The sequence below is a fragment of the Peromyscus leucopus genome, chromosome 7, assembly GCF_004664715.2.
Source record: "Peromyscus leucopus breed LL Stock chromosome 7, UCI_PerLeu_2.1, whole genome shotgun sequence".
In the NCBI taxonomy this organism is placed as follows: Eukaryota; Metazoa; Chordata; class Mammalia; order Rodentia; family Cricetidae; genus Peromyscus; species Peromyscus leucopus.
The window spans coordinates 107,195,600-107,219,817 of NC_051069.1; the positions used below are offsets into that span (position 1 = coordinate 107,195,600).

Sequence of the window (24,218 nt, forward strand, 5' to 3'; positions counted from 1 at the left end):
CCTCTGACACACACGCTTGAGTGTTTGTGTATTTTTGTTTTTGTGTTTTGGGTGAGATTTTGGTTTTTTCACTTGTTTGTTTTTGCACACATCCTCTTTTCAGCCTGTGAAAGAGCTCTCTCTGGGGAATTATAACATGTGCCTGGCAGTAATAATAGCTGTACTAGGGCTGGAGAGGTGGCTTTGTGGTAAAGAGCTCTGGCTACTCTTGTGGAGGGCCCAGGTTCAATTCCCAGCACCCACATGGTGGTCCACAACCATCTTTGACTCCAGTTCCAGGGTACGCAATGCCCTCTTCTGACCCCTGAGGTACTACTTATAAGTGATATGTACACACATGCAGCCAAAACACCCAACATATTAAAAAAAAAACTAAAAAAAGTATATCTGAATTTGTGGTTCTCTTTGTCCTCATTATAAGAGTTTCTGTGCTTGTTTATTTCTCTAGGAACAGGAGTATTTCCAGCAGATCTTTGATGGTGATGGATAAGTGGGTAGACAGATGGGTGGATGGGATGAGTGGATGGTTGGGTGGGTGGGTGGGTGGATGGATGGAGAGGATGAATGGTGGATGGGTAGATGGGTTGATGGTTAGGTGGATGGGTGGATAGAAGCATGGATGGGTGGAATAAATTGGTGGGTGGGTCAGATAGATGAATGTGTGTGTAGATGTGTAGGTGGATAGTTGAATGGATGAATGGGTGGGTGAGCTGTCATATCTCCCTAGAACCAAAAGTATAGATTATGGTCAAACCCTAGTAGCCTGCCTAACTGTATGGAGGAAAATGTTGAAGATTATTCTAGTACAGACTAGTGGAACAGTGTAAGAACAAAGCCACTGGGCCCAACAGTGTTCTTTTCAATCACCGAGGAAAGCCAGGCTGACAGCATGTTGCAAGCTTTGGGGGCACAGTGACTATTAATTGTAAATGGGATCTAAGTTTCCTTTAGAATCTCATGACTGGGGAAGTTCTGGCTCTCATATAAAGGCATTAGCATTCAACATAACGGGAATTAGTTTACATTCAACACAACCAGAGTACTTGAAAAGGTCACAAATTGGCAGCTGAGTGCTGTCCATCATAGTGTGAGATGTGAGATACAGTAGATGCAATATCACTGTTCAAAAGAAGCCCAGCCTGGGGAGTGAGTTAGGAGTCAGGAGCTATGATGGGTGTGGGCTAGTGAGAGGGCTGATGCTTCTCTATAGAGTTCTTGGTTACTTGTGGGAGCCCATTTTCAGGTTCCTCATGGCTTTACCCAGCAGGTCCGCATAGAGGATGATTAGGACCACGGGCTTGAGTGCAGGTGTCTGAGATGGTCTGCACTTGGCTATGCTGGGGGGGGGGAGGTCTTTTGCTCCACCCCTTGGCGTCTCTATAAATACCCTGGGGCAGAGACAATTGGGCCCATTGGAAAAGGTTCCAGGCCCTCTCGAGACTATCCTTTATTTTCTATCTGTTTATCTCTGCAATAAATCCTTCTATCTAGTATTTCCTGCTGCTCACACTCAAGTAAACTCTGGGGAGCTGTGGGGTTGGTGGGTAAATGCCCCACAGTTACTGATAACCACTTTAATATGGGGGTAGTCCAGTTTCGCCATTAGTGGCTGTGTCTCAGACTTTACTAAAAAGACTTATTTGGAGGGCTGGAAAGATGGCTCAGCATTTAAGGACACTTGTTGTTCTTGCAGAGGACTGTAACTCCAATTTTTGGGGATCCGATGGTTCCCCTAGAACCATCTAGCTTCTCTGGTCACCTGTGCATGTGTGGGGCACAGGCATATACTCGGGCACACATACATGCACATAAATTCTTAAAGACTCATTTTAATCGTGTGTTTGTGTGCACCCACACACGTGCACTCACACAATGCCTGCAGCAGCCAAAGACACTGGGTCCCCCAAACTGGACTAATCAGCATTGTGAGCCACCCCAACATGGGTACTGGGAACTGAACCAAGGTCCTCCATGAAAGCAGCAAGTGCTCTTGACAGCTGAGCTGTTCCTTCAGGCCCTCCCAAGATTCCTGCCTGGCTAGCTGGATGGCCAGGCATAACAAAGCAAGCAGAGGCTTTCGGGTACCAGTGACTGTTGGAAATGCAGCCAGTTCTTTCCCTACAAGACACAGCTCTGGGCTGATAACTTAAAAATGGGCAGCCTGGGTAGGACTGTGTGTATCAGTTATGTTTTCACAGTATGCCTTGAAAGAGGACAGCCAGATTTCCCTTGGCTAGAGAGGGTAGATTCATCATAAAAGCCTTGGTCATTTGTGTTTCCCTTTCCAATATGAGAAGTGTTATTAATTTGCCCACTTAAAAGGTTAAGATGAAACAGATCATAAATCATTATTTCAAGACCCTAAAGTTAGCTGTTTTGCTAATGGAAAAGACATGTTTGGATATTGACGCAGGGAGGAAGAGAGAAGGGGTGTGGAGGGGGAGGGGCAATGGAAGGGAAGGAATGAAGAGAGGAGGGGATTGGGGAAATGGGGAAGGAGGAGGAGGGAGAGGAGCCCGGGGAGGAGGGAGAAGGAGGAGGAGGGAAAAACTAAAACTTATAGGAAATGACCCAACCCAGGAAGACAGACGTCCTTGGATGTAGTCGTATGTAAAGTGTCGGTTTGCAGACTCTGGGCAGTTCATTGAATTGTATAATGCGTCTTACACAGTTGCCCTCAAGACCCCATCAGGATTTGTGAACCCTCGTAGATGACTTTGTCCTTGGTGTGGAGAGAACCACAGGAAAATATTGGAGCCTTTTCTCTAGTCCAATAAAAGGCTTTTATTGTGCTTTTCTGTGACATCAAGTTGAAGACTTCAGTGCTGTTCTAGGCAGTAAAAGGACCAACTCTCATATGGTGTATTTGAGAAAACTAGAGAGGTTTTTTGTTTCTTTGAGGTTTTCAGATTAGGGTGGCCCTGGAAGTTGAGGCTGTAATTCAGTCCCCGGGTGGGAGTGGTGTGGTAGATGCTAAACCTCACATTCTGACCAGAGGCATTGTTGCCCTGAGGTATATGCTGACACCTCCCAGACATGGGGCTCACCACAAAGCAGGGGGTGGGTTTTTATCCACGCTGAAACAAAGTGTTGGCTAGAAGAGCATGGCCGGTTCTTCCTGCGCCCATCTTATGACATGGGTGTTTGTCTTGCTCTGTCCCTCTTGGAGGGCACCTACCCGCCCTTATGCCCACTCCCACCCACACCCTGACACATTTCCTGATTCTGAGCACCCCCTTGTCCTTTAGCAGAGAAGGGTTTCTTCTTCCTCTGGATTCTTACAATGCTTTGGACTTTTTATGTTTGGATTGGAATTATTTACAAGTAAATCTTGTCTTATCTGAAGAAAAATGAAAAGTAATGTCTCTGTGAGGCTGGCTGGGGAAACTCTGCCCTGCTCAGAGCACCTTCTGAACTGAGCATTTATTGACTGGCTCAGTGAGAGTAGTTTAACCCCTGTGAACATGGTGTGTTAAACACAGTGCGGGATACTTGTCAAGGAGAATAACGTGTCCCCCAACCTGTGACACTGTCAAATAAATTTGCCACAAAATGTGAGACTTTTAGCTATGTACTACTGAGTAACAAGCCATCCCCAAGTTGATGAGTATAAAACAGCAGCCATTTACCATGCTCACAGATTCTATGGATGAGCAAGTTAGACAGGCATTGGTGACTACACAATCATCCTTGTGAGCAAAGGTGGTTTGGGGTCAGGCTGGAGAGATGGCTCAGGGGTTTCCAGAGAACCTGAGTTTGGTTCCCAGCACACAACTGTCTGTAACTCCAACTACATGAGACCTGACAGTAGGACATGGAAGTGCTGGTCTCTTCTTAATCACCACTAATTTTTCAGCTCCAGTTAACCAGCCAAAGATGTTCCAGTAACACAAAGTTTCACTCCAGTGGTTCTGGCCTTTTGTCAATCACAGCCTACTCCTCATACAAACAGCCCGGTAGAGTCTTTGCTTCCCTCTGAAACTTTACAAGCCAGGCCTCCATCATCTGCATTTCTCTCAAAACACTTATCTTCCAAGCTCTCATTGAACAGCTCACCAAGCTATGAACACTCAGTGGATCTTATAACCCAAAGTTCCAAAGACCTTCCACAGTCCTCCCCAAGACGCATGATCAGGTCTGTCACAGCAATACCCCACTCTTTGTACCAATTTCTGTCCTAGTTAAGATTACCATTGTTGTGATGAAACACCATGACCAGTAAGCAACTCAGGGGGGAAAGGACTTATTTGGCTTACACTTTTACATCACTGCTCATCATTGAAGGAAGCCAGGACAGGAACTCAAACAGGGAAGGGACGCAGAGGCAGGAGCAGAGGCCATGGAGGGCGCTGCTTACTGACTTATTCCTCATGGCTTGCTCAACCTGCTTTCTTACAGCACCGAGGGCCAACAACCCCACGGGTGGCACCACCATTATGGGCTGGGTCCTCCCCCGCAAGTCACTAATTAAGAAAATTCCCTACAGGCTTGCCCACAGTCAGATTTTATGGAGGCATTTTCTCAGTTGAGGTTCCCTCCTCTCTGAGGATTCTTGTTTGTATAAAGGTGACACAAAACTAGCCAGGACTCCTGGTAAAGCCCCAAGCTGGGGGTGAGTGAGTAAAAAGTGGTACCTGGCACTTAGGACTAAAGGTTTGTGGCTAGTTATGACATGACCTTAAAAACTGCTATAAGTTGCCAGGGTTAGCAAGGAAGAGGGTTTGAATAGAAAATCAACGTGGAGACATGTATTTCTCAACTCCAGAAAGATATCAAGGTGCACAAGGAGATAAAGGTTCAGGTAGTGGTCAGCAAAAGGTTTATCAATATATTATAAATTGATTATGTATGTAAGATCTGTTGAATCTGCCTTTTTTAGGAAGAGTGCACTCAGAATTTGCCAGTGACTCACAACTAGATGACCGTCCACTGCAGCTGATCTGACCAAGTGTTTATTGAGCTGACACTTCGTTCCATGCACCATGATCAAAGCTGGGCATGCTGAGATGAATGTGAACTGGGCTTGTGCCTGGAGGGGAATTCTACTGAGTTGCCACCCCAGAAGAAGGGACATCAGGGGCAGGAGGGGTGACATCAGGGCTAGTCAGGGATGATGAGCTTGAAGGAGAGATTCAACCCTGAGAAGGATGGATAGGAGTCAAGAAAGATGAGGACAAAGAAAAGAAGGTCCATTGGGTCTTGCAGCCATTGGCGAGTCCGCGAAAGCCAGAGGAAACAGAATGGCACAAGAACAGACCTCAGTGTGCCTCCTTTGATGAGATGCTTGGAATTTTGATGACCTTGTTTTATGGCAGGTTTGTCTGGAGCTTCTGTCTTCACTCTAAGCAGTAAGTCACACAGAACAGTGGTCCAGGTTCACTGGGCCCCAAGCTGAGCAGACAGCTCACTGTGGCTTGAGTACCAGAAATTATGTGAAGTCAGTATTCGCCTTTCCCTGTGTTTCGTCATGGTTCAGGATTCCTGCACACCACCGAGGGCTAGGGAAAGTGTCTCAGTTTTCTGGTTACCCTCTCTGGGATCATGAAGCAGCAGGCTTGCCCCAGGGGTCAGGATCCCTTCTGTAAAAGATGCCAGCATCCTCCAGCCTGCCCTGCCCCTCTGCAGGCTCACACAGCAAAGCAGATGCTTGATTATAATTCCCTGCATCCAAGTGGCTTCACTACATCCAGCCCTGAAACATCTATTTGGGACCAAATTCTTAAAACTGCAGGGGTTCAGGGTGATTTTTCTGCCCAGGCCCTGAGCCTGTCATAAAATGTAATGGATGGGATAGTTTAACTGCTGAGACCAGTTTTTTGTTCCTATGTCCCCAGAAGACTAAAGCACCACAGTGCTTGTCTCTGCATCTCTAAAGCATTTTAAGCATTTCAGAAGCCAGAGGCTGGCCTCTCATCATCTTCCTTCATTAAGATAGAAGCTCTTCACTGATTCTGTCACAAACCCTGTGGGGAATTGGGAGATGCATATAAATCCCTTCCCAGAAGGATGTTTTAAGTGCACTTACCATACATGGAACCATAGAGAAATCCAGTTATATTGAGAAGCAAATTAAAATGTAAATAAAAATTATTAGACCACGTTTGTAATATGGTCATCTAGGTTCTTTTTAGTAATGTATAATAACGCCTGAAATTGCTGGTGTTTACATGTGTGTGCATGTTCGTGTGGTGGGTGGTGCATATACCAGAGGACATCAGGTAGTATTCCTCAGTTACTGTGCATTTTTGGGATTTTTTTGAGACAAGATCTCTCATTGGTTTGGAACTCACCAAGTAGACTAGGCTGGCCAGCCACTGAGCCCTAGGAATCCACTTGTCTTGGGTGCCTGGGTGCTAGGATTAAAAGCATGTGCGATCACCCCTAGCCTCCTGTCTTCCTTCCTCCCTCCCTCCTCCCCTCCCTTCCTCTCTCCCTTCCTCTGTCCCTCCTCCCCTTCCTTCCTTCTTTTCTTTCTTTCAGTCCCCTGGGTTCTGAGAATTGAACTCAAAACCTGACTGAGCTATCTTCTCAGCCAATATCTGTAACCTTGAACTGTTAAACATAAACAATACTTCAACGTATCTTCAGTTTTAACATCATGTGTTAAGTCTTTGAATATCCACTGATGGAGGGCTTAGGTCTTTATAATACTTCTCAAGCTGTGTACATTTTTTGATGAAAGAAAAATGCTAAGTTTTTGTGAAAAGTTGATTTAAAAAATAAGCATTTTCCCCCTCTACACAGCGTCACAGACCTCCTGATTTCCCCTGCTAGGTTAATAATCTCTGACTCAGGCTAGAATTGTGGTTAACAACAATGAAACCAAAAGTCCATCATTTACTTGGTGTGTTGTAACTCCTTGGGTTTGAGGGTTCCTTGTCCATTGTTCATTCTTGCATAGCTAAGTCCTGCCTGCTGTTTTCTTTACAAATGTTTCCCTTTGTCAATCTCCACCCTCCTCTCTCTCTCTCTCTCTCTCTCTCTCTCTCTCTCTCTCTCTCTCTCTCTCTCTCTCACACACACACACACACACACACACACACACACACACATTCACACTAACAAAGGTCACCCTCACACTTTATCTAGCTTTTCTCTCCTCTTTAGGATATTTAAACCATCAGGCTTAAGATGGGACTTATTCCGTGGTATTCTACAACCTGTTTCCCAGAAGCAGTGGCTGAAATATTGGGATTTGGGTCTGAGATTTATTAGGAGAGTATTGTTGAGAGGAGGGAGACAGAATGGGGAGGAAAGGAAGAGAGGGTTGAGTGAGACTTTTGAGTCAAGCCCCACCCAAACCCCACGGGAGTGCTCTGGTGTACAGCTTATCCTACCCAAAGAAGAAGGGCCTGGGTTTTTATGTCTGCATCCCCTGCCCGGGGAGCCTGGGCATGCATTAGTTTTCCAGCACAAGGTAAAACAACACATGTGTGTTATCTGGCAGCGTCTGTGGTCCAGGATCTGGGCACAACATAGCTTGATCCTCTGCCTTAGGTCTTTCAAGGCTGCAGTCAAGGTTTGGGGCAGGTCTTTGGTGGAGCCTGGAAGGCCATCCTCCAGGCTTCTGTGGTTGTAGTGGAATCCATTTGTGGTTACTATGGAAACCATGACAACTTGCTTCTTCAAGATCAGCAAGAGACTGTGTGAGGGGCCATCTAAAGAGGTCCACCCAGATCACCATCCGTTTGATTAACTCGGTCTAACTGGTTCAGGACTTTAATTACACCTGTGACCCTCCTGTGCCTTTGTCATATGATGCAGCAGAATCACAGTAGTGACACCCACTAATGTTCAGCCATTCCCGTACCCAAGGGGGGAGTATTCAAAGGCACAGGCAGTGGCATCAGTTAGAGCAGCTGGCATCCAGAGTGCGGCCGGCTGCAGCGGCTCTGTGAAGAGCGTGCTTGCACTCTCTTGTACCCTGTCAGTCACTCTGATTGCTGGGGGGGCTCCTTCCTGAGGGCTTCCCTCACACATCTGTGACTTGGCTGTGGAATGCGAGGCCACTTTCCCCTCGTGTCTGCCCTTTATCGCTCCCTCTCCCTCACCTTGTGGTCTTGCTCTGCAAGGCTCTTTCCCAAGTGGTAATCATGGTGCTGCCGTTCACGTTTCCTGATGCCAGGATCTCGTCTTCCATACACACTGTGTCTTGTTCTCTCTTGCTCTTTACCCCTCTTTATTTTTCCAACCCTGGAATTAAACCTGCTACCGTGCGTCACCTCCATACCACTTTTTAAAACTCCTAAACACTGTCTTACTAAGTTGCCCAGGCTGGCTTTGAACTTTCAATCTTACTGTCTCAGCTTCCTAAATAGCTGGGATTACAAGGCTGTGCTACCAGACCCAACTGTGTCTCTTCTTCACAAAGTCATGCAAAGTTGACTCTCTCAATCCATTTTCCATACAAGGCAGGTTCAGAGATAGTAAGTGAACAGACCCAGATCAAAGCCTTGTGGTCCTTGCAAACTTTTGTTTCCCTCCCAGGACAACCTCCTTTCCAAGGATTACTTTGTTATTCATTACATTGTGTATGTGTGCATCTGTATGTGCACATGCATATAGGTGTGTGTGAACATATGTGTATATGTGGGATCCTGAGGGTAATGTCAGAAATCACCCTCAATTGTTCTTCCACCTTCTTCCTTGAGGCAGGGTCTCTCAATCAAACCCAGAGCCAACAGATGTAGCTAGTCCTGCTCTCCTGCTTTCTCTGGGGATCCCCTACCAAGGCTGGAATTAGAAGTGGGCCAGCATGCTATGTGGCATTTCTGTGGTTTCCAGATGCTGCTCCTTGACAAGTATTAGAGCACTGGCCCACTCCCTGACTCCATCCAAGGATTCCCGACACTTCTGTTCCTATCCCCGGTGGATCAGAAACTACCCTCCCTCACTGGTCCCCAGTTCTCACCGGTCACTTCTCCTCTGCGTCACTGGTTTTTGCTCACACATCTCCTCTTTGCCTCTTCTCTGCTTCCCTGTGCCTCATATGGAACCAGGGACACAAAACCCAAATGTTGGCATGAGGCCACTGATGCTCTCTTGAAGGTCAACCAAAGCATCCTGCAGTGTGTACCACTCATGCACACCACACTCCTCCCTCCAGATCAGCCCTGGATGCTGCACGCCAGCAGACACTGCTTCCCATCCTTTCAGACAGGACTGCTCTCAGTACTGTTCAGGAAACCAGAGAAGCCCACAGCAGAGCTGAGATCCCCTTCCCAAAGCCAGGTACCCCTCCCTCTCTGTGCACTCTGACACCGAAGCAAACTGTTTCTGCCTTTTCTTGTTGCTTCATCAAATACTGGACAAGAAGTGACAAGAGGAAGGATTTACTTTTGCTCATGTTTTGAAAGTATAGTCATCGCCGCAGGGAAGGCATGGCTGTAGGCATGTGCTGTAGCTGGTTTCGTGGTACCAGATGTAGGGACTTGAAGCAGGGTGGAGGGTGTACTTATAAACTTCAAGGTCCATCCGTACTTCCTCCAGATAGGTCCTTCCCAAAACAGCGAGCGCTACTAGCTGAGAGCCAACTGTTCAAACACATGAACAGGGGTGGGGTGGGGCGGGGCACCATAACATGAACAGATTCTCAAGTCCCCAGCTAGTTGTTGGTTTCATCATCTGTAGTGTGTGTGGTTTTCTTATGTGAATAGAGCTATTTATGCAGGTATGTTAATTGGAGGCGACTTGATGCTTTCTTGTACTTTCTGAGCACGGCTGCTTGCTGAAGGACTCACATATGTCAGACTAATGATGCTATCTGTTAGTGGCATGTGCTGTGCACAAAGGGATGATGGCTTTAATTAAAACCTCAGGAACAAGATGTCTGACTTGCTCACCGCTTCCTGCTCTTGTGACAGGATTTCTGTGGTCCTTTGAATTCAGCTGTTTTCGGAGCTCTAACTGGTTGATGTTTATAACTGAATCCTTCCGATGATAAAGTCTCTCCCCAATGTAAATCTTGTCCTGGGAGACTGTTACAGTCAGTGGTGCTTTTCATCACATTCTGTTTAAAATTATTTATAGAATTTGCTTTATGGTTTTTAATTTTGCCTGTTCATCATCTAATTTATAGGTCTGCAAATGAAACCATGCTTGGCTTCAGTTTATTTTCTCATAAATTGGAAAATGGAGCTTGCTCTGTGCATATATCCTAATAAAGACTCACTTAGGGCAGGGGGATTGTTGGCATTTTTTCCATTAAAAATTTATTGAGGCTTAATTCATGTTGCATATTTCAGTCATTTAAAGTGTTGTATTAGTGACTGTAGAGGTTTGAATCAGATGCCCCCTATGTCTCATCCATTTGAATACTTAGCCCCCATTGGTGGACCTGTTTGGGAAGGATCGGGAGGGCCTGCCTTATGGGAGGAGCTGTGCCAGTGTGTCACAGGACTCTTGTCTCCTACGTGTGGATCAAGATGTGAGCTCTCGGCTGTTTCTACCGCCATGCCTTTACTTTCACCATCATGGACTCTGACCCTCTGAAATCATAAGCCTGGTTAAACACTTTCTTTTATAAGTTGCCTTGGTCTTGATGTTTTGTCACAGCAGTGGAAAAGTAACCAAGACAGACTTTTCTCACTGCTGTGACCAAATGCCTGATAAGAAGGAACATTAGGGATGGGGTTTACTTGGGCTTATATAGTTCAGGACAATACAGTCCATCACAGCATACAGTATAGCAACGGCAGCTCTGTAGTCAGAACAGCCCATGACCAGGACTTCTCTCTCCTTATTTCTCAATAGAATAGGAAACAACAGAAAGAGATGAAAGCTGACTCTTAATTTGTCTCCTTTTGATTTTGTTTGGAATGCCAGCCTAGGAGATGGTGCCACCCACATTTCTGGGCAAATCTTCCCTGCACAGATAAACTCCTCTAGGGTCACTCTCAAAGACATGTTCAGCTGGGCAGTGGTGGCACACACCTTTAATCCCAGCACTCAGGAGGTAGAGGCAGGTGGATCTCTGTGAGTTCGAGACCAGGCTGGTCTGCAGAGTGAGTTCCAGGACAGGCTCCAAAGCTACAGAGAAACCCTGTCTCAAAAAACAAAAAAACAAAAACAAACAAACAAACAAAAGACATGTTCAGAGGTATGTTTCTAGGTAATTCTAAATCCACTCAAGTTGGCAATCACAATTAGCCATCGCAAAGAGAGAGAGTGTATATGTGTGGGGTGTGTGTGTGTGTGTGTGTGTGTGTGTGTGTGTGTGTATGGTTTAGTTTCAATGTTTCCATAGTTCTACAACTTTCCTCACAATTTTAGAATATTTTTATTATCACAGGAGAAATTCTGTATTCTTCAGTCACTCTTCACTCAGCGCTGGTATCTACACCCCCAACCTCTAAACTTCAGTCTACTAGAGTTTTTTTTCTCTCTGGTAATAGGATTGAAGTCTTACAATTTTTCTTATCAAAGATACTTTAAAAATTAGCATTAGCTGCCACTTACTGTTCATGTATGATACACCATTATTACACTATTATGCTCGGCATACTATATAATTATAAATGTTACACCTTTCCCTGCCTCCTGATTGCCTCTTGGGTTCATTTCTGAGTTTTCTCTTCCCTTTCCTCCTATTCTTGTTGACTTAGCTTTCAGGTCACAGGTCCTCTCTCCTGCTGTGTCTGCAGATGATGTGAGCTATGATCTCAGGACTTAACTCCTGCCCAGCTTCATTCTTACAGCTCTGCTGCTGTGGGAATTGCTAGATGCCTAGAGTGTGAGTGAAGCCTTGAGTTCACACTCATCTCAAAGCACTTCTTTCTCTGTGGGCCCTTGGGTCCTCATCCTGGCTGCCTCTGAGCATCCAGTTCCTGCCAGGAGCTGAGCTGAGCTCACACATCCTCACTCCACATGGCTGCAAGTCTAGAACCACGTGAAGGCAAAAGTGTCCCTAAATGCTGTGGTCATCCGTGTGTTCTTTCCCTGGGGAGGTAACTCTAGACGCTGAAGTCCTGATTATTTCAGTAGTTCCTTGATAGTTTAAAACCAGTGTTTTAAACACACACACACACACACACACACACACACACACACACACCACAAGCATGTGCTTATGTGTGTTCATCCTCTCCATTCGTTAGTGGAGATAGTTTTAGTAAGTTACTCCACCATTCCTGGAGGTGGAAAATCCTTTGTTTCCTTTAAACCAGCCTCCATGCTTATGAGAATTTTGAAATCTAACACTTTAGCAGTCATTCTGATAGCATCACACGGAGAAGGATACTTTCTTTTGCCGTTGTAGGAATATTGCAAAGCGTTCTCACACCCACCAGGAAGGCTGTGATGTCACTGGGTGATGCAGTCAATGTGGTCTGAGGAAAGCGTCATGATGTGGTCTGGCTGTTTTGTGAGTAGATACATGGAAGGAGCATACTCTGCTTGTGGGGATTTCTTAGTTTAGAGTGTCTGTGAGGCCAGCACAGGAGAAGTGGAAAGGGTTAGACTCGGAGAACACACGAGGATACAGGATGGAGGAGGCAGAAAAATCACATGCTTGAAAAAGAAAAGAAATTGAGGTCTCAAAAAAAAGCAACAACAACAAAACGCACAGAGCAGATTTCATCTGACTTAATGCTAACTTGCTGAACTTCTGTGTTATTTGCAGATTTAAAGTGAGGCCAGCCCTTCCCGTTTTTATTTAATTTGTTGCCACTGTGAGCTAAGCAAGGAAAAAACTGAGTTGCTTCAATTTTATTTTTTTTTTTCCAGTGGGGAGAAGCAGCTCTAGTGTAGATTTCCAAGTCACGTGGCTAGCCAGCTGGTGCCACGGCGATCAAGCCCAGCTTGCTTTGGGCCCTGGAGTGAGAACCAAGTCACTCTCGGCTCCTCCCAGACAGCAGTGTGTGTCCTCTTTAGGCCAGCAAAGGGTTCCTCTGGCTCTGGGCCTCTGTTGGGTCCTGGCTGCGGGCCACCCACGGTGGCGGGTGGTGATCTTTTTGTCTAAAACCCTTGGTCACCACCCTCCCAGGCTCTTCCCGGCCCAGCTGTCATCCATGCCTTCATGCTGCAGATAGAAAGATCTTCCAGAACACAGCCTGCAGCGTCAGGTTAATTTGTCCCTGAGCTCTCCAGCTTTTAGAGAGGGGTTTCCTCAGCCTTAAGGGCAGACACCTGAGATGGACTTCTGCATGGGCCTCCCTGCCTGGGCCTGCCATTCAGCACGACTTTTCTGTGTCTGTAAGTCTATGTGGTCCATCAACACCTCTAAGCCTTCTGTGCACCGCCCGCCGCCGCCGCCGCCGTACCAGCTGAGCCTTACACCTGCCCTCTGGCACCTGTCCTTCTCTCTTACTGCTCAGCCCAGGCGTCGCTCTTCTGGGAAGCGTGCCAGGCCTGTAAGAATCAGGTGTGAATTTCCTGTGTGTCCTGGAGCCACCTCTGTCCAGGTGCATATTGTATGACATTGTCATGGCTCGGCTTCTCCCTCTGAAACTGTTAATTCCCTCCAGGTCTTTTATGTCTGTCTCCCTGCCACCCAGCACACTGCCTGGCAAAAAGCAAGCACCCAATAAATTTCAAATGGAGCATGTGTTACATTCCCTATAAAAACGCCAGCCATGGCCAGGTCAGCCACCAGCCTGGGTGTCCTCCATGAGCATGCCTTCCGTTTTCAAAGTAGGAGACTCCTGATGCCTTTAGTGGGAAAAGGTAGATTCTGGCCTCTCTACTAAATATGTGTTCAATTTAAGAGGTTTCTGTTTGTAGCCTAGTGTGGGGACACACACCTGTAATCTCAGCACTCTGGAAGTGTAGGCAAAATGGTCTGGAGTTCCAGGTTATCTCTGACTACATTTGAGGCCGGTCTGGGATGTATATAAACCTTGTCTCAAAAGAAAAGAAAAAGGAAAAGGAAAAAAATAATAATAAAATTCAGCTTGTAACAGTGACTTTTTAAGCAGTAAAATTTGAGCCACTGTGGTGATGTGCCAGAGCCACAGACTTCTATCCGGGCCAGTTCCTTCACTTAATGTGGTGCTGAACAGAAGGAAGCAGAACTTCCAAAAATGATGGGGAAACCCCCACACAGCCTGCTTCTTACCCTCTGCTGCAGCTTGGAGCAGACCAGATCCAGACGCAGCAGGGGGGCGCAGGGGAGGGCTGCCCAGCTGCCGCAGGGGGAGGGGCTGCCCAGCAGGGGGAGGGGCTGCCCAGCAGGGGGAGGGGCTGCCCAGCAGGGGGAGGGGCTGCCAGCAGGGGAGGGGCTGCCAGCAGGAGCTTGCAAGGCACTAGCAACCCTCTTCTGCTTCTGCCCACCACACAATGTGGTTTGAGTTCTTGGCTGCTCCAAGCTACTACAACATGAAATAAGAAGCTGCTCTCCAAACTCATTAATTAAAGTAGACTCATGCAGCTGCTGCCAGAGACTGTCCACCTAGATGTCCTCTTGTATTCATGGTCCAAACTCACACATGACTAAGGTCCTTTTCCTTGGCAGTCACTGTGTATGCAGTCACACACTTAGAAACACCACCACTCCATGTCCTTGTTTCGTAGCTACCAATTATTCATTCATCTTTTTGACGAGAAGTTGTGGGGGGTGTGTACTTGTGTTCATGTGTGTGTGTGGGGGGGATGCTTGCCCATGCAAGGGCCTATGGAAGCCAGAGTCTAGTGGGAGTGTCTTCCTCTATCATCCTCTACCTTCCTTTTGAGACAAGATTGTAGCCACAAGTTTCTCTGGTCCTGTACGGCCCCGAGGTCCAGACGAATCTCTCTCACCCACAGTCCCAGAGCTGCTTATAAAATAATTACTCAGAGGCTTATATTAATTACAAGCTACATGGCCTATGGCTGAAGCTTCTTGCTAGCTAGCTATTATAACTTAACCCATTTCTATTAATCTAAGTGTTGCCACATACCCATGGAGTTACTGGTCTGCTGACATCTTGTTGCTCCATAGGTAGTGAGTTCAAGTCTCTCTCAACTCTACCCTTCTCTCTGTATCTCTGCTTGGATTTCCTGTCTGGCTGTAAGCTTGCCATAGGCCAAAACAGCTTTGTTTATTATCCAGTGGGAGCCACACATATTCACAGCATACAGAAAGACATCCCACAACACTTCCCCTTTTCTGTCTAATCAAAAAGGAAGGTTTTAACTTTAACAAAGTAAAATTATATATAACAAAACAATTATCAAGCAAGAATTACAGGTACAATATCTAGTCTATTTGTATTTGGCAAAATTAAAGAAAATATTCTATCATTTATCCTATTTTTATGAGTCTAAAGTTTTATATCTAATTTTTCTTTTATCATGGCTAAGGAAAACTATAACTATCTAGTCTCCAACTCCATCAAGGACCCCAGAAGGATATAATATTACCTGAGTAACAGGAAGTTTATTGCAAGCAACTTCCATAATTCTAGAAATGGCAGAGACATCTGGCTTCCTGGACAGTCACCCAAAGTTCCTCTGTAGCATTGGGGCATCGATCTTCAGCCTACAAGCCTAGAGTCTCTGGCATAACTTTCAGTGAAGCAGGATATTTTAAGGATTGTTCTGCCCATTCTGGAAGTTCATCAGCCGCTGCTCCCTGTTTCCTGCAGAACGTCTGGCAGCTTCTTCTGTGAAGCAGGAACATGAAGGACCACAGGATCTCTTGATCCTGAACTTACAGCTTTGGCATTTTGCCTAGACTGTTGCTATGGAGCCCCTGGGATCTACCTGCCTGTACCTCCCCTGTACTGGGGCTGCAAGTGCACATCAATGAGCCAATCTTATGTGGGTACTGGGAACCCAAACTCAGGTTCTTAGGGTTGTAGGGTGAGCGGTTTCTCCATCAAATCATCTCCTAAGCCCCTGAACAGGCATTTTTTAAAGAGTCACTGAACCTGATGTGATCAGAATGGTTTTTTTAAAGTAGAACTTTATGAGGGAAGCATTTGCACACACCCATCTGTGATCGCAGCATTCAGGCTACTGAGGCAGGAGCATCACCGGTTGGGGTCAGATTGTACTATGTAACACACTTAAATCCAGCCCGAACCAGCTACATAGTGAGACCCTCAACACAACAGCAACCAAGGCATTTAATGGACACCAAGGAAATTCCTTTTGCTTTTGGTTCTGAGAAGTCTGGTTCTACCACTTTGGGATGGAGGAACAATTTGTTTGAGCTCCTGAGTCTCAGTTACCTTCTCTGTAAAAGCCTAGCAGAAATCTACCCACCACGTGGTATGAGGATTAAGGAGAACAAGGTCAGCTCAGCTTGGGGAAGGCTCTGGAATACACATGGCAGTCAAGAAACAGGAAGTGTGACTGCTGCCCCTCCCCCACTCTCCTCTTCCCCTGGGCCCGGAATAACAGTGTCATTGTGGACTTACTGTAACATAAAATATTTAGTGTAAGACCCTGAAAGAGTTAACCAGCCTCAAAGAAACACAGAGAATTGTTTGCAAATGTGTGAATTTGGCATCTGTTCGTCTGTCTTTCTCCATGCCATCTACCATCTTTGAATTCTGGTTAGAGCCAGCAGGCTGGAGGAATCTGGATCCTAGGTACGTGGCTTGCTCCTGGAAAGATCTCAAATCTTTTTTTTTTTTTTTTTTTTTTTTTTTAGTGAAAGATCTCAAATCTTAAAGTTCTGTTCTAAGATGAAGAGTTCCAGAGAACTTTCTAGAAACCCTTTGTCTAAGGTACCTCCATCACTCTGTTGTAGAGGTCCTGTATTTTTGTTAGGCTGCAGAACTGAATCTTTTCCCAGGTGGATGCTTTACTGGACACAAATGTGCATCATCTGCTTCTTGTCCAGGCGTCAGCCTTTGATATCGCCTGTGTCCCTTTGCTGTGTCCTCCACACCCTACCTCACATCTGCCACATCTGCCTCCCATCTATCCTACTCAGCACCGCTGAGTCCTTCCCAGAACTGTGCCAGGAAGTTCATAGCACCCAGCACCTCTGAATGTGCTGCACTCAACACCTTATCACAGAGGAGACCTGGGAGAAAACATGGGGTGCCGTGGCCCATTAAACCTGGGACTGCTCCCCACTTCTCAGACACAATTAAGTGAGAACATAATTGACAAACAAAACAGTAAGATGCTGTTTAACCTTGCTTTATTTTGGGGCACCCCCCACTTGTAATCCAGACTGCTCCACTCCCAGGGAACCCAAATACCATCCTGAGAAACAAGGCCTATCCTGAGAACTCTGCTATAGTCTGTAGGTTGGCGACGTCCCTTCACTTCTAAGGCATATTTTCATCCAAATGGGGTAATTGGTCACCCTTGTAGTCACAAGTTGGGCATCCTTACAAAGGACACAGACATTGCTTAGGGTGCCTGCTGAGCACAGAGATGGCAGTGATGTTTGAGAGCCAAGATGCTTGGCCTGTTTTCTCCCCTGCTGGGCGAGAGTCTGTCCCCAGCTGTCCCCAAGGAGGAGATGGGCTGTCATAGAGCATTGGAGAAAGCTCTCTTCTGGGTGCTTCCTGAGACATTTGGAACTTTCTACCATATTAAACACAATGAGACCCCGATCCTAACTCCTCCAAACTTCATAGAGAATAATGTGAATCCATGGGCTGTGTGTTCAGGCCTCCTAGGGTAGGTGACATCTGCTGCCTGGCCAGCTTCTCTTGTTCTTTATAAGGTGTTTCTCAGTTCCCTGAGCCACACCCCTGTGCTCTTCATGATGGTTACAGAGCAGAGGGTTTGACTGTGGGTGATGACCTTCTTAGCCTTGCTATGTTAAGGTAGACCACCCCAGATAATGTGCTGGCCCTTGATACAAGACTACTGACCAGCTCTTGCCTCTACTTCTCACCTGTGAGGGTGTGGGGCCTAGAGTCACCTAGAGGCAGTGCCACTATGCAGAAAGACCATGAACTTGGAAGTTGAAAAGATCAGGGTTCTTACCAGGTCTGTGTCCTGTGGAACTGAGTCTTGTACCTCCCTTGTCCCTTTCCTGTGTGATGGTGGGTATGGAGTGTGTTGTTCATCCCTAGAAGCCATAGCGTGGACCTGGCATCTCGTTAGACCACTCGCCTCCTCTTCTCCTCCCTCCCCGAGTGATTGGAATGAGAATGTCCCCGTAGGCTCCAGCATTTGAACACTGGTCTCTAGGCAGCGATAGTGTTTGGAAAAGTTTAGAAGGCGCAGCCTTGCTGGAAGAAGTGTGTCACAGGAAGTGGGCTTTGAGATTCACGAGTTTCCACCACTTGCAGTTCTCTCCCTCACCCCTGTCCATCATGCTCCTTCCTGCTTTGGGTTGAAGGTCTGCGTTTCCAGCTTCCTGTTCCTGCTGCTTGCTGAATGCTTCCTGACCATGATGGACTCTTGCCCCCTGGAACCAGAGCCCCAATAAACTCTTCCTTCTATGAGTTTCCTGGGTTGTAGTGTTTTATCACAGCAACAGAAAAGGTACCTAACACAGCTTTCCTGCCCCTCTTGTGGCTACCAGTCGACCATTCCGGGGGCCTTGAAATCCTTGGGTTCTAGAAGAATGAGCACGAAGCTTGCCTTTGACTCCACTGATGGCTAGCCTGCTGCAGACACCATACACATCAGTGTTGTTGGATCCCCTGCCCTGACACAAAATTGCCATCTCAGTGCAAAAGAGCTTTGGTCATCCACACCTCATGGAAGTAAAGGGTTAGCATCGAGCACAGATGCTGTCCCAGGCACCAACTGGCATCTACACACACAAGGATGACGAGTTAGATAATGTCTTCCATATGCTCTGGAGTAGATGATTTAGCACCACACAAGGTAGCCTGAGAAATCCCTGCCTGTCCACAGAGACCAGGAGAAGCTGGTGTTTGCCCTGGGCCTCCCTTACCCTGCCTACAAGACAAAAACAGTGAAGCCTTAGCTGTGAGGGCCACCTGAGGTGAGCGGCGTGGCAGGCCGGTCTTTGTGCACAGCAGAATGCTGCCCCGGCATCGCAGATGCTCACCATTAATGCTCTTCTTGTTTGCGGTTGCAGCGGAGGGTCCAGGATGTCATCAGCCCCATCGTGTTTGAAGCCGCCTACAGCCTGGGTGTGCACGTGACTGGCAATGAGGAGCGGGAGCTGCCAGATCTGACACCAGTGCTGCGCTGGAAGAAGGGACAAAAGATCGCCCAGAAGAATCAGGTTAGAATCCGTTCTGGTTTTGTTTCTGTCCCTGTGATAAAATATCCTGGCAGAGAGCAGCTTAGGGGAGCAAGGGTTCATTGTAGCCCCCCATTTTAGGATACAGCCCATCACTGTGGAGAAGAGATAGATGGGGTGGGGTGGAGGGGGGAGAGTATGCATGCATGCTCAGCACTCAACTGGCTTTCTCTGTTTACACACACACACACACACACACACACACACACACACACACACACACATTTTGGGCAAGGCTTCCTTTTGTTTTAAGACATGAGCCTCCCTTTTAAAGTACAAATGAGAAGGTGGCCTGCAAGCCTTGCTGGTCACTTAGACTCAGAACTTGGGAAATGAAGGAAGAGTCAGAAGGACACAGGATGTCTACGTGGGGCAGAGTGCAGGGCTAGCCTTAAGGTGAGCTACAAAGAAACCAAGGAGGAGAGGGGAGGACAGTAAAACGGTTTCTGTATTAAGAATCAGACGCTCTGGGGCCTGGAGAGACGGCTCAGCTGTTGAGAGCACTGGCTGCTCTTGTGGAGGACCTGGGTTCAATTCCCAGCACCCACACAGCGCCTCACAGCTGCCTATAACTCCTGTTCCAGATGATCTGGTGCCCTTTTCTGACCTCCACAGGGACAGACACACAAGGGACAAACAGACATTCATGGCAAATTCTATAAATTTAGTAATAAATCTCTAGTCCAAGCATTGCTCTGTTCTCTAAATATAAATCTTGCTGTCCTAAAAAAAAAAAAAAAAAAAAAAAAAATCTGTTCATGCTTGTATTGTAGACGTTGGCATTTGGAGTGTTAGGATTCATCTCAGTGACCTTTGCATTTGTCGAGACTCTGTACTGACCAGGGAGAGAGTTGCTAACTCGAGTTAGTATGTTGCTAGCTCTGAACCGAATTTCCCTGGACCTGACCCTCATTCCTACAGGGGCCGAGCACTGAAGGGGATCTTCTTTCCTGAAGAGTGTCTAAAACCTTCATGGACTAGGACAGTCAGGATCCAACCTGGGCAGGGATAAAGGGAAAGATCAGTATCAAAATATCCTTCTTGGTCGCTCCATGTTCATTAATTAGCAGGCATATATATGAATTAGCAGTAAGGCAGACAGTTGATTCATTGTGGCTGAAGAGTTGAATAAACTGTTTGAGGCATGAGTGTGAGCCAGTCTTCCCAAAGGAAACCCTATTTCCAGCCTTCCAGCCAGCCTTCCTTCCACCTAAATGTATCTATAGACCTACAAATCAGTGATTTTTACCCTTAGCATGAATTAGCAACCAAGAAAAGCTGAGTTTAGAGGCAATGTGGACATGAAAGAGAAAGGCCAATTGGAATGAAAATAAACAGAATATTAGAAGGCAAACCGTTATTCAGAGGATAAAAGAGATTATGAATTTTGATTTTGTTTTTTGGTACAGGGTCCTGTTGTATAGTCCAGACTGACCTCCAGACTTCCTATGTAGCACAGCCCGCCTCGAACTTGTAGTCTTCCTGCCTTAGCCTCTCAAGTGCGGGGATTACAGATGGCTGTCACTGCACCCTATCTGAGACTGTAGAGCTCTCTCAGAGTTGAAGGTGTTTGCTTCCCAATGCCCACTCTGTGTGGATCACAACTCTAGCTCCAGGAAATCGGTCCCCCTTTCCTGCCCTCCAAGAGCACCTGCACCCATGTGCACACACGCACACACACACAACACAAATAATAATAAAAACCTTAACAAGCAACATACCTAATAATGCCATGGTTCAGATATAAGGCATATTAAACTGGGATTTGGAGTAAATAGGTAAGTATGAGTTAAAAAAAAAAAAAAAAAAAAAAAAAAGACCTAGATAGTAGATGATTCTCTGTTAAGTTAAAGTCACATATTCCTGGATTCAGCTTGGCCCCTGTGGAGGCCATGCAGTCAAGACAATGACCTGGGCCCTACTGTGGAAACCTGTAGATACAACAACATGAACACTACTTACAGGCTTTAGTCTCTGCCGCCAAGCCATAGTCAGAGTAACAGCATAAAACACAGATGCCATCAGATTGACTAGGTGGATGTAAAAGAATGATAGTTCTCTTAATAACCTAATCTCTTAATAGCGCTTTTAAATTGGTAAGCCAAGAGAGACTGCAGAACCCAGTGAAACAAAAAATAGCTGTTCATTACTTACGACTGCAGAGGTCAGGAAGAGAAGACTGGCCTCAGCAGCCCCTGTGCCAGCAACCCCAGGGATCATGTAAGAAAATTTGAAAGTAGAGAAGATGATTCAGTGGTTAAAGAGCTTGCCACACAAGCATGAGAAGGTGGGGAGGGGATCCCCAGAGCAGGCTGACTGGAGAGACTGGCCATATCAGCAAGCTCTGGGTTTGATTAAGACACGCTGCTTCAATGAATAAGGTATAAAAGCAATCGAGGATGACTGTCCTCCACATGCGAGCATCCCTACCCACCCCACACATGAGTGTGCCTGCACAAGTGAAAATTAACATTGACAAGGGAAAAGAAAAATCTTGGACCCACCTAGACACACTAAATGAGAAACTAAATCAGAAATAGGCCAGTGTGTGTTTTAATAAGCTGACCGCTGATCCTGACACAGCTAGTTTGGGACCCGCAGAGGGAAAAGAGCAAAGAGTAGCAGTTGGCCTATGAGAGGGGAATGGGGCCGGGAGGGAGCCGTGGTGATAGCAATCCTTACCTGTGGGGGCAGGAATTCTGTGGGATAACACATTGGTCTGGTAAATCAAGTCATCACATCGGTATGCTTTCTAGAGACAGAAATAATCACCAAGACAAAGATGAACGGAGGAAGGTAACGTGCTTTCCCTTCAGACAGACTCGTATGGGGTGGATGTGGTAGAGGGGCGGTCTTACATTTTTCAACCATCTCATTCTCTGGTTGAAATTAAAACAGAAGAAAAATATTGTTCTTAGATTGGAAGGATTGTCCAGGAGCCTGAGACGCTTTCTAGGGAAGCAGTTCTTGCTTATTCTTCTTTGCCTGATTATGAAAAACACCACCATTGAGTCATTTAATGATCTCCACCACCCCTGCATGTGTCTTCCAGATGTTGGCTCTGTTCATGGCTCTGTTCAAAGGAAAGAACAATGGCCTGCTAGCTAGGGCCACTCCAGGAAGCAGAGCTGATTTTAACCAGAACTCAGGAACCAGCTCTGTCACAGCGAGTTCAAGTAATACATAAACAGTACTCCGTTCCATGCACTCTGTGCTCCAGGCCAACCCCTCCTCCTGGCCTGGCCATGCAGCTCGTCACCTAGCCTGTGCCTCACAACTGTGTCCCTGAAGAACCCTGCCACAGCTTTCCTCTTAGAGTCCCAGGACCCTCAAGATGATGCCCTGATTAGCCAGCACTCTCCAGGGGCACCTACACACTACATTCCAGCCATCCTCACACCTACCAGGTTTGTCTGGCCTTGGACCCTGCTGCCCCCTCTTCTGTGAAGCTTTCCACACTGCTCATCTCTCAAGGCTACCCTTTATGTTTGAGGTTTCAGCCTGAATGTTGCTACCTCAGAGAACCATCTCTCAGCTCCCCCAACTCAGCTGCCTGTCTGCTCCTTCCATGAGTCCCACCACAGTGGATTCTGTCAGTCATTTGTATATCTCCCCCACTAGAATGGAGCCCAGTGAACACAGATATCTGTCTTCTCGCGTTAGCTATTAATTTCCCAACACTTACCTCAAAACCTGGCCTAGTGTCTCCATTGAAAGAGCCCTTGTAAAGGAACAAAAGCCTATGTCATTCTGCAAGGCTGTTTAATGAAATGGGATATGCTGGGAGCTCCCTCTGGGAATCCCTCCTTGGCCAGTGTATACTGTGTGAGTCCAGTGACTTCCTCCACAGGATGTGTGTGTGTGTGTGTGTGTGTGTGTGTGTGCGCGCGCGCGCGCGCGCACATGCACCATGCACGCGCACGTGCACACACACACCACTCACTCCTTAGTGTTAGGCACAGGTCTCTTGATTTAATTGTACTTCACATTTCATTTTACTTTTAAAGCAACTGCTTTCCCAATTTACTAAGGGGCTTGATTCAGCCAGGGTTTTAAATTGCACATCCCACCTCTTGTCTTCAGTGTTTCCGACTGTCGTAGGGTTTCTGTTGCTGTGAAGAGACACCATGACCACAGCAACTCTTATAAAGGAAAACATTTAATTGGGGTGGCCTACAGTTCAAAGGTTCAACAGTCCCTTACCATCATGGCGCATCACGGTAGTGTGCAGGCAGACATGGTGCTGGAGCTGAGAATACATCTTGCAGGCAACAGGAAGTGGTCTGTCTCACTGGGCATGGCTTGAGCATATATGAGGCCTCAAAGCCCGCCTCCACAGTGACACACTTCCTCCAACAAGACCACACCTACTCCAACAAGGCCACACCTCCTAATAGTGCCACACCCTCTGGGGACCACTTTCTTTGAAACCATCACACTGACTTAAGGAAGACTATTAGGTTGGTAATAGATCATTAAATCTATGGCTACGTGGGAAACTACTCAGGAAGTTGAGGAATATCTGTGTGTTGCACCATTTCTTCTTTAATTTACCTGTTGGTGGGTTGTTCCCATATTGTCACTGTTGTGAGCAGGGCTGTAATAAGCATGGGAATAGAGCCAACTCTTCAAGGTGCATGTATGTCCACATGCATACACCCATGTACACACACATACATACACACACACACTTGTGCACGTGTTAATCAAATACAGTGACCTTATCTTTAATTACTGTAAATAGACTAAATTCCTGCAAAGAAAGAGATATAAAATGATGGAATGTGTTAAACATACACAGAAAGTCCAACTGTCTACCAGAAGCTCACTTCTGGTGGAGTGTACACAGGAGCAGAAAAAAATGTGTGTTGAATATTAACCAAAAGAAAGCCAGAGTAGCTCACACAGTGAACTTGAAGTAGACTTTAAGGGCAAGAGCTGTCTCCAAAGGGCAAAGGTCTTTATATCGTAATAACATAGCAGACGCGGTGCCAATGTGTAAGCTCCCCCCAACACCACAAAGTCACACATGTAAAACAAGTATTGGCAGATCTGAAAGGAGACCTTGACTGTAATGCAAACTCAGTCCTGGTGCCTTGCTTTCAGCAGT

At 46.5% G+C, this 24,218-nt stretch overlaps 1 protein-coding gene across 1 annotated transcript in view; it reads left to right on the forward strand.

The window, feature by feature from the left end:
- The window catches only part of Itga9 (integrin subunit alpha 9), a 279,440-nt gene that overhangs the window by 128,314 nt on the left and 126,908 nt on the right, over positions 1-24,218 (forward strand). Inside the window, exon 16 of the mRNA XM_037208241.1 lies at positions 18,941-19,090. Within this exon, the coding sequence (XP_037064136.1) occupies positions 18,941-19,090 (150 nt within the window). The remainder of the gene's footprint in view (positions 1-18,940; positions 19,091-24,218) is intronic.